The sequence below is a fragment of the Ursus arctos genome, unplaced genomic scaffold (assembly GCF_023065955.2).
Source record: "Ursus arctos isolate Adak ecotype North America unplaced genomic scaffold, UrsArc2.0 scaffold_8, whole genome shotgun sequence".
Classification (NCBI taxonomy): domain Eukaryota; kingdom Metazoa; phylum Chordata; class Mammalia; order Carnivora; family Ursidae; genus Ursus; species Ursus arctos.
In genome coordinates, this window is record NW_026623100.1 from 22,383,492 (window position 1) to 22,401,516 (window position 18,025).

The 18,025-nt window shown below is 47.5% G+C and overlaps 1 protein-coding gene across 2 annotated transcripts in view; it reads left to right on the forward strand.

Annotated features, from left to right (window-relative positions):
• The window catches only part of EML6 (EMAP like 6), a 274,663-nt gene that overhangs the window by 251,419 nt on the left and 5,219 nt on the right, over positions 1-18,025 (forward strand). For both annotated transcript variants that reach the window (XM_057309390.1, XM_057309391.1), the window contains 7 exons: positions 10,038-10,246; positions 11,080-11,237; positions 11,806-11,920; positions 13,509-13,697; positions 15,152-15,324; positions 15,737-15,899; positions 17,487-17,590. In XM_057309390.1, the coding sequence (XP_057165373.1) occupies positions 10,038-10,246; positions 11,080-11,237; positions 11,806-11,920; positions 13,509-13,697; positions 15,152-15,324; positions 15,737-15,899; positions 17,487-17,590 (1,111 nt within the window). The remainder of the gene's footprint in view (positions 1-10,037; positions 10,247-11,079; positions 11,238-11,805; positions 11,921-13,508; positions 13,698-15,151; positions 15,325-15,736; positions 15,900-17,486; positions 17,591-18,025) is intronic.

The following is an 18,025-nucleotide window of genomic DNA, read 5'->3' on the forward strand; positions in this document are numbered from 1 at the left end:
GAGTCCCTGGCTGGTTGAGTGAAGAGTCTGTGGGCACTCTCTGCTGGCAGCCTTCCTCCTCAGGGGGAAGACTGCGGCCTCCTCTGTCTCAGTCCTAACTCCCTTCCCACCCAAATGTCCTTGTCCTTGGCATTCCTTCCATGACCTCCAGATCCCCCTGCAGCCTGGTCACCCTGGTTGCCTTATTGCAGGAACTGGGGCAGGATCTTACCACCACGGGCTCAGAAACACTTTTTTTTTTTTTTTTGGCATTTTAACTTTTTTGAATTGGGGATTCACCTTATAATCAAGTTTTACATTTAATGTAACAGGATTTCTTTCTTGCCTCCTCCAACACATACGCGCGCGCGCGCACACACACACACACACACACACACATACAGGCTGCTACAAAATTTATGTTCATGTTAGAATCAAAGATGTGCAATCTTTCAAGTGTATTCTCAGGTTGGCAGAAGAGATCCAATTAGTTAAGACGTTAATGAGGTCTGTCTCCAGGCGGGCAGCCTGTATCTGGGGCACGCTGAGCCAGGCACGCACAAGAAGTGGCACTTCTCCAATTCAGGGCTTCTAGACACTCATTATCTCAGCACCTCCCCATGGAGGGAGCTAGAAAGATCTGGGAGCTAAGTTCCAATCCCTCCTGAGCCCCCACGTGAGAAAAAGAGGTTGGAAACCTGCAGGCTTTTATGATGAGACTCGTTCATCTTATTCTGTCCATTTCTCATTTTCTTGTTCATTGGTGCATTGTGTCCAAATGGCCCCATAATCTATGTTTTGGGGCTGCGGCTTCATTTCCTGTCATGTCGAGTTGATCTTAAATAGACTTAGCCCCTGATGAGACATTGAGGGTCTTAAACGATAGACTTGCAGCCTCGTAGCCTCATAGCCTCAGAAGGACCGGTCCAGATCCACCCTGTGGAGTGGTCCCTGCAAGCGGCCTCCTGACAGGCTGACCCCCATCCTCGGCCAAATTCTTGCAGGAAGGTGGCCCACGTCACTTCCCAAGGCAGCCCGCCCGCTGCTGGAAATCACTTATAAAGCCCTTTCTTGCGAGGGCCTGACTTGCTTCATTATGCCTTTCTTCTACGGCACTGACTCGAGGGTCTGCAGCGGCCAAGCCCAAGGCTGTGCCTGGTTCCTTGGAAGAGAGTCGTCTGGTCGAGCCCTGCACACAGGCTAGTTTTTCAGTTCAGGCCCACTCTCCTCCCTTCTGCCCCTCTGGGCAGCACCTGCTCTGGCCCTGCCCCAGCTCAGACTCCTGCTCACCCGGGGCGCCTTCTGACCTCCAGAGGGGGGACTGGTAGAGCCAGGACTTTGAAATAAGCTGTTATTTTTTTAATTTATTTTTTAATTTTTTAAAAAAACTATTTATTTATTTGACAGAGATAGTGAGAGAGGGAACACAAGCAGGGGAGCTGGAGAGGGAGAAGCAGGCTTCCTGCTGAGCAGGGAGCCTGATGCAGGGCTCGATCCCAGGATGCTGGGATCATGACCTGCTGAAGGCAGGCGCTTAGTGACTGAGCCACCCAGGCACCTCTAAATAAGCTTTTATTTGTTTTTTTCTTTATTTTTTTAAAATTTTTAAAATATTTAAATAATTTATTATGTTAGTCACCATACAGTACATCCCTAGTTTTTGATGTAAAGTTCCATGATTCATTGCTTGTGTATAACACCCTGTGTTATACGCAAGTGCACCATGCAATACGTGCCCTCCTTAATACCCATCATCAGCCTATCCCAATCCCCCACCCCCCTCCCCTCTGAAGCCCTCAGTTTGTTTCTCAGAGTCCAGTCTCTCATGGTTCATTCCCCCTTCTGTTTACCCCCCCTTTCTTCTTCCCTTTCTTCTCCTACCGATCTTCCTACTTCTTATGGTCCATAAATGAGTGAAACCATATGATAATTATCTTTCTCTGCTTGACTTATTTCACTTAGCATTATCTCCTCCAGTCCCGTCCATGTTGCAGCAAATGTTGGGAAATCGTTCTTTCTGATAGCTAAGTAATATTCCATCGTATATATGGACCACAGCTTCTTAATCCAGTCATCTGTTGAAGGGCATCTCAGCTCCTTCCACGATTTAGCTATTGTGGACAATGCTGCTATGAACATTGGGGTGCATATGGCCCTTCTCTTCACTACGTCTGTATCTTTGGGGTAAATACCCAGTAGTGCAATTGCTGGATCATAGGGGAGCTCAATTTTTAACTTTTTAAGGGACCTCCACACTGTTTTCCAAAGTGGCTGTGCCAACTTGCATTCCCACCAACATAAGAGGGATCCCCTTTCTCCACATCCTCTCCAACATTTGTTGTTTCCTGCCTTGTCAATTTTTGCCATTCTAACTGGCGTAAGGTGGTATCTCAATGTGGTTTTGATTTGAATTTCCCTGATGGCTAATGATTTTGAACATTTTTTCATGTGTCTGTTAGCCATTTGTATGTCTTCATTGGAGAAGTGTTCATATCTTCTGCCCATTTTTTGATTTGATTATTTGTTTCTTGTGTATTGAGTTTGAGAAGTTCTTTGTAGATCTTGGATACTCATCTTTTATCTGTAGTGTCATTTGTAAATATCTTCTCCTATTCCATGGGCTGCCTTTTAGTTTTTTTGACTGTTTCCTTGGCTGTGCAGAAGCTTTTTATCTTGATGAAGTCCCACAAGTTCATTTTATCTTTTGTTTCTCTTGCCTTTGGAGATGTGTCATGAAAAAAGTTGCTGTGGCTGATGTCAAAGAGGTTGCTGCCTATGCTCTTCTCTAGGATTTTGATGGATTCCTGTCTCACATCGAGGTCTTTCATCCATCTGGAGTTTATCTTTGTGTATGGTGTGAGACAGTGGTCAAGTTTCATTCTTTTGCATATAGCTGTCCAATTTTCCCAGCACCATTTATTGAAGAGACTGTCTTTTTTCCACTGGATGTTTTTTCCTGCTTTGTCAAAGATTAGCTGCCCAAAGAGCCGAGGGTCCATTTCTGGGTTCTCTATTCTGTTCCATTGGTCTATGTGTCTGTTTTTGTGCCAGTACCATGCTGTCTTTGAGATCACAGCTTTGTAGTACAGCTCGAAATCCGGTATTGTGATGCCCCCAGCTTTGTTTTTCCTTTTCAACAATTCCTTGGCAATTTGGGGCCTTTTCTGGTTCCACACAAATTTAAGGGCTGTTTGTTCCAGTTCTTTGAAAAAAGTCATTGGTATTTTGATCGGGTTGGCATTGAAAGTGTAAATTGCTCTGGGTAGCGTAGACATTTTAACTATGTTAATTCTTCCGATCCATGAGCATGGAATATTTTTCCATCTTTTTGTGTCTTCTTCAATGTCTTTCAAGAGTGATATAGATCCTTTCAAGAATATAGATCCTTTACATCTCTGGTTAAGTTAATTCCAAGGTAACGTGTGGTTTTGGTGCTATTGTAAATGGGATGGATTCCCTAATTTCTCTTTCTTCAGTCTCATTATTCGTGTATAGAAATGCAACTGATTTCTGAGCATTGATTTTGTATCCCGCCACATTACTGAATTGCTCTATAACTTCTAATAGTTTGGGAGTGGATTCTTTTGGGTTTTCCATATACAGTATCATGTCACCTGTGAAGAGAGACAGTTTGACTTCTTCTTTGACAATGTGGATACCTTTTATCCCTTTTTGTTGTCTGATTGCTGTTGCAAGAACTTCTAGTACTATGTTGAATAATAGCGGCGAGAGTGGGCATCCTTGTCGTGTTCCTGATCTTAAGGGAAAGGCTTCCAGCTTTTCCCCATTGAGAATGATATTTGCTGTAGGCTTTTCATAGATGGTTCTTATGAAATTGAGGAATGTACCCTCTATCCCTACACTCTGAAGGGTTTTAATCAGGAAAGGATGCTATATTTTGTCAAATGCTTTTTCTGCATCAATTGAGAGGATCATATGGTTCTTTACTCTTTTCTCGTTGATATGATCTATCACACTGATCGATTTGCGAATGTTGAACCACCCTTGCATCCCAGGGATAAATCCCACTTGGTCATGGTGGATAATCCTTTTAATGTACTGTTGGATCCTATCAGCTAGGATCTTGTTGAGAATTTTGGCATCCATATTCATCAGGGATATCGGTCAGTAATTCTCCTTTTTGATGGGGTCTTTGCCTGGTTTGGGGATCAAGGTAATACTGGCCTCATAGAATGAGTTTGGTAGTTTTCCTTCAGTTTCTATTTTTTGAAACAGCTTCAGGAGAATAGGTATTATTTCTTCTTTGAATGTTTGGTAGAATTCCCCGGGGAATCCGTCAGGCCCTGGACTCTTGTTTTTGGGGAGGTTTTTGATCACTGCTTCAATCTCTTCAGAATTAATCAGTCTGTTTAAATAATCAATTTCTTCCTGTTTCAGTGTTGGTAGTTTACAGGTTTCCAGGTTTCCAGGAAGGCATCCATTTCTTCCAGGTTGTTTAATTTATTGGCATAAAGCTGTTGATGAAAGTTTCTAATGATCCTTCCTATTTCATTGGTGTTGGTTGTGACCTCTCCCCTTTTCATTCATAATTTTATTAATTTGGGTCCTTTTTCTATTCTTTTGAATAAGTCTTGCCAGTGGCTTATCGATCTTATTTATTCTTTCAAAGAACCAGCTTCTAGTTCTGTTGATCTGCTCTACTGTACTCCTGGTTTCTAATTCATTGATTTCTGCTCTAATCTTGATCAACTGCTTTCTCGTGCGTGGATTAGGCCTGTTCTTCTGTTCCAGCTCCAGCTTCTTAAGGTGAGAATATAAAAACTGCATTTTAGATTTTTCTATTCTTTTGAGTGAGGCTTGGATGGCTATGTATTTTCCCCTTAGGACTGCCTTTGCAGTGTCCCATAGGTTTTGGACTGTTGTGTTTTCATTCTCGTTGGTCTCCATAAATTGTTTAATTTGATTTTTAATTTCCTGGTTTACCCAATCATTCTTGAGCAGGATGCTTCTTAGTTTCCAAGTGTTTGAGTTTCTTCCAAACTTTTCCTTGTGATTGAGTTCCAATTTCAAAGCATGTGGTCTGAGAATATGTAGGGAATAATTTCAGTCTTTTGGTATCAGTTGAGACCTGTTTTGTGACCCAGTATATGGTCTATTCTGGAGAAAGTTCCCTGTGCATTTGAAAAGGATGAGTATTCTGTTGTTCTGGGGTGTAGTGTTCTGTATATATCTATGAGGTCCATCTGGTCTAGTATGTCATTCAAAGCTCTTCTTTCTTTGTTGATTTTCTGCTTAGGTGATCTGTCTATTGCTGAGAGTGGAGTGTTGAGGTCCCCTACTATTAACGTATTTTTATCTATATGTCTCTTTATTCTGGTCGAGTTGGCTTGTGTACCTTGCTGCTCCCCTGTTGAGGGCATAGATATTTATAATTGTCATATCCACTTGTTGGATACATCCTTTAAGAATAATATAGGGTCCTTCTGTATCTCTAACTACAGTCTTTAGTTTAAAATCTAATCTGTCTGATATGATAATTGATACCCCAGCTTTCTTTTGAGGTCCGTTGGCATGAAAAATGGTTTTCCATCCCTTCACTTTCAGTCTGGATGTATCTTTAGGTTCAAGATGAGTCTCTTGTAGACAGCAAATGGATGGGTCATGTCTTTTTATCCAATCTGCAACCCTGTGGCGTTTATGGGAGCATTTAGGCCATTTACATTGAGACTGATTATTGAGAGATATGATTTTAATGATGCCATGTTGCCAGTAAAGTCTTTGTTTCTATAGATTATGACTTTCTGTTCTGTATCACTCTTGGGGCCTTTTTCTTTTGTAGAACCCCCCTTAATATCTCCTGTAGGGCTGGTTTCGTGGTTACAAATTTGGTCAGTTTCTGCTGATCCTGGAAGGTCCTTATCTCTCCATCAATTCTGAATGACAGCCTTGCTGGATAAAGGATCCTTGGCTACATGTTTTTCTCGGATAGAGGTTTTAAAATATCCTGCCAACCCTTCCTCTCATTCCAGGTCTGTGTAGACAGGTCTGATGTTATGCTGATATTTTTGCCTCTGTACGTGAGAAATTTCTTCGCCCTGGCCGCTTTCAATACTGTATCCTTGGATCTAATATTTGCGAATTGCACTATGACGTGACGTGGCGTAGGTTTGTCGTGGTTGACCTTGGGAGGGGTCCTCTCTGCCTCTTGGACATGAATGCTTGTTTCCTTTGCTAGATTAGGGAAGTCTTCCGCTACAATTTGTTCAAATATCTCTTCTAGACCTCTTTCTCCACCCCTCAGGGATGCCGATGATTCTGACATTGGAACTTTTCATTGAGTCAGTAATCTACATTCTTGAGATTGGATTTTTTTTTTTGAGCCACGTTTCTGTTTTAACTTTCTCTTCTACCATCCCATCCTCCAATTCACTAATTTGTTCATCTGCCTCATTCACCCTGGCCGTCAGAGCGTCTAGTTTTGACTGCATTTGATTCATAGCATTTTTAATTTCTGTCAGATTCGCTCTCATTTCCGCCCTTAGAGGTTCTATAATCTCATTAATATTTTCGTTAATATTTTTTTCAAGTCTACACATCATCTTGACCATTGTTACTCTGAACACCATTTCTGATACTTTGGTTATATCCATATCCATCAGTTCTGTGGCAGAGGCCACAGACTCATTATCTTTTCTTTGCTGGGGGGGATTTCTCCTTCTTGTCATTCTGATGAGGAGAGGTTGCTGGGTTGTCCAGAGCCCAAACTATTGACCAGGACCCAGGCCGTGCGCACTTGTTTTACAGGGATCTTAGGGATGTGGGCTTCTTGATTTTTCAGCCTGCCTTCTGGGGGAGGGGCCTGCCGCACGGATACTCAGGCAACCCTGTTTGGGTAGAGTCTCCGTGTCCCCTGCGAGGGGGGATGGGGATGGGCACGCTGTGAGCCAGTATTTCCAGGCTTTTGTTCTCTGGCGGCTTTCCCTGGCGGTCTGCTGTGCCTCTTCTGAGAGTCAGAGCAGCAGCGGCCGAATTTCAGCCTCTGTCACAGAACAGAGAGATCGCAGTCTGCTCTCCACTGAGCTCTCTTGGCCACTTTAACTCTGTTTCTGTTGGTGCTGCTAAAAACCCTGCAGCGTCCCGGGTTGTGCGCCCCACAGCCGGTGTCCTAGCCCTCACTTCCAGGGCCGGCGTGTCTCTGTCCTTTGTGTTTCTAGCACCACCAGCCGCCCAGGGTTCCCGCACGTGCTCCCGAGCTCCCAGTCTCAGTCCGGTTCCAGTGAGTGCACCGGAGCTCCGGTTTTCCATCTGGTCACGTGCGTTCCCCGGCTCACGGTCTCAGTCTGCTGTTTCGTGGGTGCCCGTCTGCGAGTCCGCCTGCTCCCCCGTGCAGGTGGCTACCGCTTCCCAGTGCCCGAATCTGGCGGCTCCCTCCCCCTTCCGTTTATCTTCCGATATCTGTGCGCAGATTCACAGCTCCCCGCTTCGTACCTCAATTCTCAGCGCTGGAGATGTTCATTTGTAGAGATCCAGATGTATCTTCCTGCGTCTCAGGCTGATTCTGTGGATGTTCAGGATGGTCTGGTACCTATCCAGCTTGACTCAGGGGACCGGCTGAAAAAGGAGACCCCTACTCCTCCGCCATCTTTTTTTAATCCCCCTAAATAAGCTTTTAAACATGACCAAGAAAAGCCTTCTCTTCGGGAACTTTCTCCCATTGTCTCTGTTGGAACGAGCCCTTGGGTATCTGCAGAAGGGTTCTGAGCCAGTAATATCTAACGGTTGGTCACCAACCACCAGCTCTTCTGAGCCGATATTGTGTGGTTTTTCCTTCACTTCAGTCCTGCTTAGAGATGATACAGTTTTGAGGGAGGTTTATCTACATTTTGGTTACCGTTAGAGAGTATATCATTCATTCGTCATCTGCTAAAGGACTGTTCTTGTGGGACTCCATTGGTGTGAGTGTGTGTGTGTGTGTGTGTGTGTGTAGTTAAGAAACAAAGTTGAGCACAGAATGAGCTTATTATATAAAATGCACGTTGTCAGATCCTCGATACTTGAGTGAAACCTGTTCTGAGCAACGTAGAAGCCCATGCAAGGCGGGACACAGGCACCCCCACAATTAGAGGGGTCCATGGATTAAAACCAGGAAAAAACAGTGGCTTAGAAGACAGTGCAAAATAAAACAACATTTCTCCCATGACTACAGAGAATGATCCTCTGTCTCTTTAGTGCCTCCTTGTACTGCTTCTCCTGTAATCCAGCCGTTCAAATCTGACTTCTGTTGGAGAAGGGAGAGTTGCTCATGTTTTCCTAAGATGTGTAGTATTTTTACTGATAGCTCACAGTACATCTTTGTCTCCTATAAGTGTTGCAAATGTTTTCTCCCTTTGTGGTGTTTGTCTTTTAACTTGGCTTATGGTATCCTTCGGAACTCGGAGTTTTCAAGCCTCTGAGCCCTACCTAGGTAAGGAAGTATTTGTTTTTTGTTTTTTTAATAATTTTTATTTTGTTCTATTAGTCACCATACGGTACATCCCCAGTTTTTGATGCAATGTTCCATGATTCATTATTTGCGTATAACACCCAGTGCACCATGCAATACGTGCCCTCCTTAATTCCCATCACCGGCCTATCCCAGTCCCCCACCCCCCTCCCCTCTGAAGCCCTCAGTTTGTTTCCCAGAGTCCACAGTCTCATGGTTTCTGAGACTGACTGCCCTGAGCAGTACTGTGTGGGTCTCCCCCGCCACTTCTGGGAAGGGCTTGGGGGCAGGGGGTGAGACTGAGGGCCAAAGGCTCAGCTGCATGAGAATCCACCACCCACCGCCACTCTGCTGGAGAGCCACTTACAAACAAACAAACAAACAGTGAAATAGGTGAAGAGAATCAAGAGAACACTTACTGTGATGAGCACTGAGAAATGTACAGAAGTGTGGAATCAGTATATTGTACCCCCTGACACTAATATACCACTGGATGTTAACTGTATTGGGATTTTTTAAAAAATGTCAGTGAGGAGGAGGGGAAGACAAAAAGTACATGTGAGCAAATAGGGAGAGGAGATAATTAAGAGGAAATTGGAACTAAAACATTAAGAATAAGTTCAAAGAAAATGGAAAGAAATTTAAAATAAAAATTAAAAACTCGAAGGCTGAAAAGCAATGCTGAGGTAAACACAGATGGGTATAAGATGTAGGCTGAAAGACGAGCCAGCAGGTCTAGACCCAGTGGGGAGAATGTCCGCTGCACCAGCGGATGCTCCCCAAACAGTCGCTGTGCTCAGCTCAGCTCTTGGGGCTTCACTTGTCCCAGATCTTTTAATCCTCACAACACCTTATAAAATGGGAAGTCTTATTATCCCCGAATTACAGATGAGCCAACTGAGGCACTGGGGAGTTAAAATAACTTTCCCCAAATTGCTCTACAAATAAAGGGTGGAGCTGGGACTCTCTGAGGACAGAAGTTAAAGCTCCTCAGATGAGTCAAACACATAAATGGGGTTAAGGAAAAAACTGGTAATTAAGTAAAAAAAGTAGAATTTTTAAACCCAAAAACCATGAAAGAAAAAGGAATGTGAAGGACTTTTCTTTTTTTTTTTTTTTTTTTTTTTAAGAACATGAAAGCAGAGAATCTTGGAAAGGAATAGAGAACTGGCTAAAGGAGTGGGAGTCTCCAATTACACTCCAGGGGCGGGTTCAGCTTCCTGTGGGTGGGAATCCTGTGGTGAGTTCAGAGACCAGAGGAGGGGAAATGAAGGGTGCCCTTTGCCCTTTTCTCATATCTGGAAGCTTCCATCTCCGGGGCCATCCCTTCCTTCTGTGTTCCTGGGTGCCTGGATGTGGCTTGTATGGGTGGAGTGGGATGGGGGTTATGTTAGCAGCACTGCTGCTCTGGAAATTTCCCAGCCTCTCTCTCTCCTGCTTGGAGAGCAGTATCTGAGGTGGGGAGGGTGCCATTGAGGAAGAAGACATACCTGCAGTGTACCCTGGGCCTTGCTGGGATGGAGAGCTATCCTGAACTGTACTTCAGTGCCTGGCCCAGAGTATGGGAGGACACCCCCCCCCCCCCACCAACCAACAGACTCTCTCACCCATACAGGAGCCAAGGTTGCCAGCCGAGGGGGTCACCTGGAGCGCATATTTGTGGTGGAATTTCGCCCCGACTCAGACACCCAATTTGTGTCTGTTGGGGTCAAACATATGAAGTTCTGGACCCTGGCAGGCAGCGCCCTGCTTTACAAGAAAGGGGTCATCGGGTCCATGGAGGCTGCCAAGATGCAGACGATGCTCTCCGTGGCCTTCGGTGCTGTGAGTTCCAGCAGAAGCTTCCTGAGAGGGGACCCTGATCCCTGGGCATGGGCATGGGGGGCACCTGTAGCTACGAAGCTGCAAACAGCGAGAAAGCTATTTCCCCATTTTCTCCTTTATTGGCTTACTTGCAACCATTATTCCCTTTCCTTAGCATAGATGGGTGAGTTGACTGTATTTTTCCCCTCAAAATATTCACTAGAAAAGGTTGGGCCCCCACTCAGGGCAGGAGCTTCATCATTCTAGAGGCAGACTGACTTGCAAGGCTGTAAGGCATGGGTTAGGCGCAGAGGCTGTGGGACGGATTACCCCCTGGACAGCCTCCCGATTCCTCCTAGCTTTCTTATGCCCCAGATGCCCCAGCTGATGCCTTGCATAGGCTGTGGGGCACCCTCAGCCGACCCAGGCTCCTCTGGGGACATTCTGAAACCCAGCCAACTCTGGGTCCTGCAGGTATGGATTTATGCACCTGGTTCATGATCCCACAAAAGTTTGGGCTGGAGTCCTGCCCCATACCCCTTACTCTGCAATCCTCTGGGGCTGGATCCCAGGATGGAAGTTCATTTACATGCAGACTTGCACACAGTGAGGAAGTCAAATGCCCCAAACCAACACAGGAGAGTGAATTTCAAGGCTGGGTGATTTTCTTATCATATGTGCCTCGTGGTCTCCTGCCAAGTCTTTTGCCTTTCCTTAGCACGGAAGGTCAGTTTGAATGTGTGTTTATGTTTCTCTAGCTCTGGTTCCCTAACCGAGGAGCAGGTGGCTGGGAGGGGACCCTCTTGAGGGCTGCTGTGAGTGTCCTAGTATGGAAGGTGTCCCTTTGTTTACAGAACAACCTCACTTTCACGGGTGCCATCAATGGAGACGTCTACGTGTGGAAGGACCACTTCCTCATCCGGCTGGTGGCCAAGGCTCACACAGGCCCCGTCTTCACAATGTACACGACCCTTCGGGACGGACTCATAGTGACCGGTGGCAAAGAGCGGCCGTAAGCTGAAACTCCTCTGGGGACAGCTGGTCTTCTCTTATCGTCTTGGGAGAAAGTGACAGAAGCATTTCCCACTGGGAGAAAAATGGAGATTTTCCTTCTCCCACCTTTTCTGCAGCAGGGAGATCAGTCTACCCTCTCTCCAACCTTTCAGAAGTGCAAGTCAGGGAAAGGGAGAGGTGGCTTCACAGTCGACCCCAGTGACGATGCTGGCCTTCAGGTGTTCCTCTCCGTAGCCCTTTGGGGGACAGGAGGCTGGGGAGGAGGGGAGAGAAGTTCCTGTGGGGACAGAGATGTGAAAATGAAGCAGAGAAACATAAAAACGTTTCTCTTTGTGTTTGATCTGATTAAAACATGGTTTGATATTTTAAATTGCAATCCTCTTTCCTTCTACCATAGTGGCCTTTGAAAGTATTCCAGGAAATCTTCCAGTCCAAATGGTTGTAACCACTCATCCTGCTGGACCCCAGTGGCTGTGACCTTGATGATAGGGACAGGGGACCTGGAGTGTCATGGGCAAGTCTTAGGATGAGAGCCAACATCCTAAGTGCCTCTTGATCCTTTTTAGGACCAAAGAAGGAGGTGCTGTGAAACTGTGGGACCAGGAGATGAAGCGCTGTCGGGCCTTCCAGCTGGAGACGGGGCAGCTGGTGGAGTGCGTGCGCTCCGTGTGCCGGGGCAAAGTGAGTGGGCTGGGCTTCCCCCAGCTGTCCCCTTGGGGCTCAAGTGAGAGTTCAGCCAGACACTTTGCCTGGGCTGGATCGTTGAATCCTTACAACGAGCCTCCGAGGTGGGATTTGCACTGCCGGGTGGCGGGGAAGGAGGGGGAGTTGGCTTCGCAGAATCCAACAGACCCAGGTGCTTCTGAGTAGCACTGGCTCTGTGACCTTGGGTGTGTTACTTAACCTTTCCGTTCCAGCACATGCGTCGTTGTGAGGATCACATGTGTTGTAATGCCTGATGCCTTTCCTCATGCCTGGCTCATAGCACATTCAGGGGATGTTAGCTGCTGTGATTACAGATAATATTATTACTGTAGGTGCAGAGATAGTCAATAATTTGCCTGTGTCCACAGTTACACGGTCAGTAAGGGGGCGGGAAGGGGCCGTCAGACTGTCTGACTCAGGTTTTCAAGTCATACCTGGGCTGAATATCAGAAACAACGTGGGCTTGGGTTTTTTGTTGTTGTTCTTTTGTTGTGTTTTGCTTAAATATGGATGTCCAGGCTCTTGGCCAGAGCTGCCGAATCGGGATCTTAGTCGTGATGTGTGTTCCTTTTTTCCCTTTCTTTTTTTAATTCCCCAAGAAATTCTGAGGTACTTGAAAATAAATCTTAACCTCTGTTTATACCTCGTGTTTATATTTTTGAGTTATTATCAGTCTGAGAATGTGGCTTCTGGATGTTCCTCATAAAAAAAGGCAGACATGACTGGGAATCTCCATAATTAGAAATTGGGAGCTGTGTTTTTAAATAGACAAATGGCAGTCATCCGGTAGGGTAATGAGCCATCCAGGAGGTGAAGGCAGAGCTGAGCCCAGAGCCTGGATGTCATCAGGAGACGGCTTCTTGTTCAATGTGAGGGAGAATTTAGGAAGAACCCGAGCTGTCCGACAGCAGAAACTGGCTGCCCAGCTCTGTAGGGAGCTTGCCGTCTGTGGAATGTTCTGGCAGAGACCAGATGATGGAGAACTCTGCTGACACTCTCATCCAGGGTTGAGGGAGAACAGGAAAAATGAGGGGGAGACGTAAGGCTGGGCGATTGAGTGAACAGCAGAACCCCCTTGGCCCTTCCTGTGGCAGTACGGTTGCCAATAGAGCCACTCTCCCGTTTGCTCTAATTGTGTTCTTCTCTAAGTTATTCTTTAAAATACAGATCCCATCTATTTATTTATTTATTTACCTATCTTCATCTATTTGTCTGCCAGTCGCACACCCACTAGATATCTAGTAGACCATAACACTATTTCATTTTAAATTGCGGCAAAATATAGATAACGTAACAATTTACCATTTTAGCCATGTTTAGGTGTGCCGTCTAGCGGTAGTAAGTACGTTCCTATTGCTGGGCAACCGTCGCCCCCGTCCACCTGCAGAACGTTTTTTATCCCGTAGAATTGGAACTCTGTACCCATGAAGTGCTCACGCCCCTTTCCCCTTCCCACCGACACTTGGCGACCGCCATTCGACTTTTCTCTGTGAATTGGGCTAGTACGTCATAGGAGTGGGAGCATACACTGTTTATCTTCTTTCTAATGTTTTTATTGCAACAGGGAAAAATCTTAGTAGGAACCAAAGATGGAGAAATAATTGAAGTTGGTGAAAAAAATGCTGCTTCCAACATCCTGATTGATGGGCACATGGAAGGGGAGATCTGGGGCCTGGCCACACACCCCTCCAAGGACATCTTCATCTCCGCCAGCAACGACGGCACAGCCCGCATCTGGGACCTGGCTGACAAGGTGAGGGGCCCTATCTGCCCGGGCTTGGATGGCCGCAGTTGGGCCTGGCCGGAGCCTGGAGGGGAGGAGAGGTCTGGCCAGCGTCAGACCAGAGGTGGGGGATGCAGTGGGTCAGCAATTAAGTTCGAAAGCCTAATAACAGACGTCCCGCTCACACACACCAAGCCATCTGCCTTTTAGCTGTGTGCTCATCCATAACCGTAGTACAGGAGTCATCTGAAAAGGATTTTTCTCTTGTCGTAGAAGAGTCCACAAAACCTTAAAAATAAGGAGATACGTCTTCCCTGGATGAGAAGACTAAAAATGATTCAAAACACCAGATGTTCCCAAATGGAATATGTCAATCAAAATCCCAACTAAGTTTCTCTTGGAGTTTGGAAAAAAATTAAAAATAAAAATTCATCTTGAATAAAAAATAGCAAAGAGTAGTCTGGGGGAAAATTATGGTTACCAAGTCTTATCTGATATTAAAACAAGTAGTTAGGGGGCGCCTGGGAGGCTCAGTCAGTTAAGCGTGTCACCCTTGCTTTCGGCTCAGGTCATGATCTCAGGGGTCGTGGGATTGAGCCCCGCATTGGGTGCTGTGCTGGGTGTGGACTTTGCTTGGAATTCTCCCTCTCCCTCTGCCCCTCCTGCCAGCTTGCTTGTGCTCTCTCAAAAAATTTTTAAAAATTAAAAAATAAAACAACTATTTAATATCTAATAATTAAAATGGTTGGGTTCATCACAAAATAGCCAGTAAATATTTCATTCGTATTTTTAGTGTGAGGATCAAAGAACAGATACACAAAAGCCTAACTATGGTTGTTACAGTCCCGTTAATTTTCATGATTATTTACTGTGTTTATTGTTAACGACGGCTAACATTTAGTGAGTGCCTGCTCACACCAGACACCTCACATACACGATCATTAGTGCTCACGGCAGCCTTGCACGAGCAGTATTAATATCACTTCTTTTCAAGTGGGAAATGGGGAAGTTACGCACACGCATCCGGCTAGTGACAGCCAGGCTTCAGGCTTTGAACCAACAGGTGCAGAAAGCTGCCGCTCTTCTCCTGAGCAAGAGGCGGGCCGTCTGAGGCTGGCGGCTCCGGCCGGGTTTGCCGCCTGTTCCTACAAGTAAACCGTGGCGCCCCGGCTGCTCTGGTGCCACGCCGGCCGAGCGCACTGGTCGCCGGACATCGCGGGGGCCGCGAAGCCTGCAGTATTGACTGCCAAGCCCCTTACAGAAACAGTGCGCCGAGCTCTGCCCCGATACGTGTTGTCTCCCAAGCTGTTCTAGCTAAAACCTAGAGCCGCCTCGGCTCCTCGGGGACAGTCGCTCTACGAAGCAAGGGGTCTGGAGGCCCAAAGTGGCCGCAGAGACAGCCTGAGCGCTCCGGCCTGGGGGCGGCATCTCCCCGGGAGCCCAGCCTAGGACTCAGGCGATGTTGTTACTTTGTATCGACGTAGAAGCTGCTGAACAAGGTGAGCCTGGGCCACGCGGCCAGGTGTGCGGCCTACAGCCCTGACGGGGAGATGGTGGCCATCGGCATGAAGAACGGGGAGTTCGTCATCTTGCTGGTGAACAGCCTCAAAGTCTGGGGGAAGAAACGAGACCGGAAATCTGCTATCCAAGACATCAGGTGCGTAGCAGGTGGGCTGGGCAGGGAGAAGAAGGGTGGTTGCCATTCCGGAAGGGTCGGGGCTGGACTGAAGAACGCAGCTGGGAGGGTCCCTTTCAGCGAGCCAGCTGTGAAGGAGACTCTCACGCAGGAATTCTTAGACACGTCTTTGCTGATTTCGTGAGAGTTTTACCAAGTAAAAACTACATGTACCGTGCCATTCTGCCTAAGGCTCCGTGTCCTTACTGCCCTGGGGTCGGACCCAGAGAAATTGCTGAGTTCCCTAGAATGTCAGAGAAGGTAACCGTGTGGGAGTCATGAAGTGAGATCGCCCTGCCTTTGAGCCCAGGGAGGCCCCTCCCAGCGAGACCTCACGTTTGCGCAGCCCAGACAGCCCTTCTCACGGACCATGCTCTTGGATTGCTTTTTCTAGAATCAGCCCAGACAGCAGATTCTTAGCCGTTGGTTCCTCTGAACATACAGTTGACTTCTATGACCTCACTCAGGGCGCAAGCCTGAACCGCACTGGCTACTGCAAAGATATTCCAAGCTTCGTCGTTCAGATGGATTTTTCAGCAGATGGCAGGTACATCCAGGTAGGTGTCGGCTCTGACGCTCTCCAGGGTAACCAATAACAATAATAATAATAATAATAATAATAATAATAATAATGATGCCAGCCGCAGCGACCACGGTGGCGGCTTATGGTAATTGAGGGCTTGCTCTGTGCTGGGCTGTCCACTAACTTCCTCTTCATAGGAACCCTTTCAGTGCAGTTCCTTTCCCCCGACTTGATTAAGGAAAGGGCAGAGGCCTAGAGAACTGAAGAATGTTGAAGAATGAGAATTCTAAAAAGTAGAGCTGTCCTTCAGTAAGAAACACAGGCAGCATAAGCCCTAATCCCCTTCAGTCCTCCCCTTGCCGCCTCCCCTTCAATGCTTCCCAACGTCGGGTTCCCCGGGGCTGTACCCGAGCCTCTGTGGCTTCTCATACGTCGTCATTTCAAATCCACATCTGGGGAGTGTGGCCTGTCCACACTTGGGGCCCGAGCTCTGGGCCTGGAGTGGAGGCTCCTCACTCCCCTGGGGGAACAGACAGGTGGGAAGGGACGAAGAGGGGTCCCACCTTTGGGACTTACAGCTGAATGGAGAACGATGTCTTACCCAGCACTCTGAACAAACACTAGGTGTCAGGGAGCCGGCCTGGAGCTGGACACCGGCTGCAAAGTGAGAGGGCGCCCGTTCATCAACGAGGATTTACTGAGCCCGGTGCCACGCTAGGCTTTCGGGTGGACAGAGGGGGCCTGCTCCCGCCCTCCTGGAGCTTGCCCGTAATGGAGAAGACAAGCGTTAAACAGATAATCACAAAATATACATATAATTGCAAATTGTGATTATGTGCTGGGAAGGAAAAGTACAGGGTGCTCTGAGAGCATTTAACAGGCGCCGAATTTAGACTCACTTCCTCTCCGCACAAGTGATATTTAAGCTGAGGTCTGTGGGATGTGTAGGAGTTAGCCAACAAAGAGAGGCGGGAACATTTTTCCGGGCCATCTGTATGAAGTCCCTGAGGTGGGGAAGATCTCGGCACATTCCATGAACAGCAGGAAAACCTAGGGGGGCCGGGGCAGAGGCACCCACGGGGGTAGAAGGGGCTGCAGGTTTTCTGGAAAAATCTTATCTCCCCCTGGAATATTCTCAAGAAAGATGCTTCAGAAATCATCTACGTCAGTTGGTGTCCATGAGAAGACTTGCCCACCTCTGTACCAAAGGACTTGTTCCTCTGAGAACAGGGATTCCTGAACTTGGAGCATCAGACACCCCCTGGAGGCTTTGTTAAAACACAGATTGCCGGGCCCCCACCCTCAGAATGTCTGGTGCGGGGACCCAAGAATATGTATTTCCAACAACTTTCCAGATGCTGCTGCTGGTCAGGAACCACATTTGGGGAACCACTGCCTTAGGACTTCGGAAAAGAACCAGAAAATGAATGGAAAAATGTCCTGCTCACATGAATTTTGCTGCAGGCTGGCCACAGGCTTTGCAGCCTCAAGCTGAACTTGGATTTGTTGAACGTCCTGGGGATCTGGAGGCTGGGCCGATGTTCTGGGAAACAGCACACCGAAAGGGGAGCCGTTCGAACTGGGGAGATGGTTGATGGACATGGTTGCCTTCTGCCCGCAGGTGTCCACAGGAGCCTACAAGCGCCAGGTGCATGAGGTCCCCCTGGGGAAGCAGGTCACTGAAGCCATGGTCATCGAGAAGATCACCTGGGCCTCCTGGACAAGGTGACTGGACGAAAACACTTCTTAAGGAAAAGGTCACAAGGGAGCCTCTTGGGCCAGGCTCGGTCTCCAAGTTTGCGTGTGGCCAGGATGTGAAGCCGCTCAGAGATGGAGCTGTCTTGTCTTTGGGGTGGGGGTGGTGGGGGTGGTTGGCGGAAGGCTTCTTGGTACCAGTTCAGGCCACTGGCTTTGGTCCGACTGGGGCTTTTGAAATGCAAAGTCCCTCCTTTTGTGTCATCCTCCCAGGGCACAACCGCACCCAGCAAGTGCAAAGGGAATGGGCCCCAGGCTCTGGGCTCAGCGCCCGCACAGCACTGGGAGGCACTGGACGGCCGACACGGCCGCTTAGCAGCATGAGGAAGGGGGCCTTGCCAGTTCCAGGGAAAGGACACCACCCGGCTGTGAGCTCGAAGGTGCCCAAGCAGGCACACACTCAGA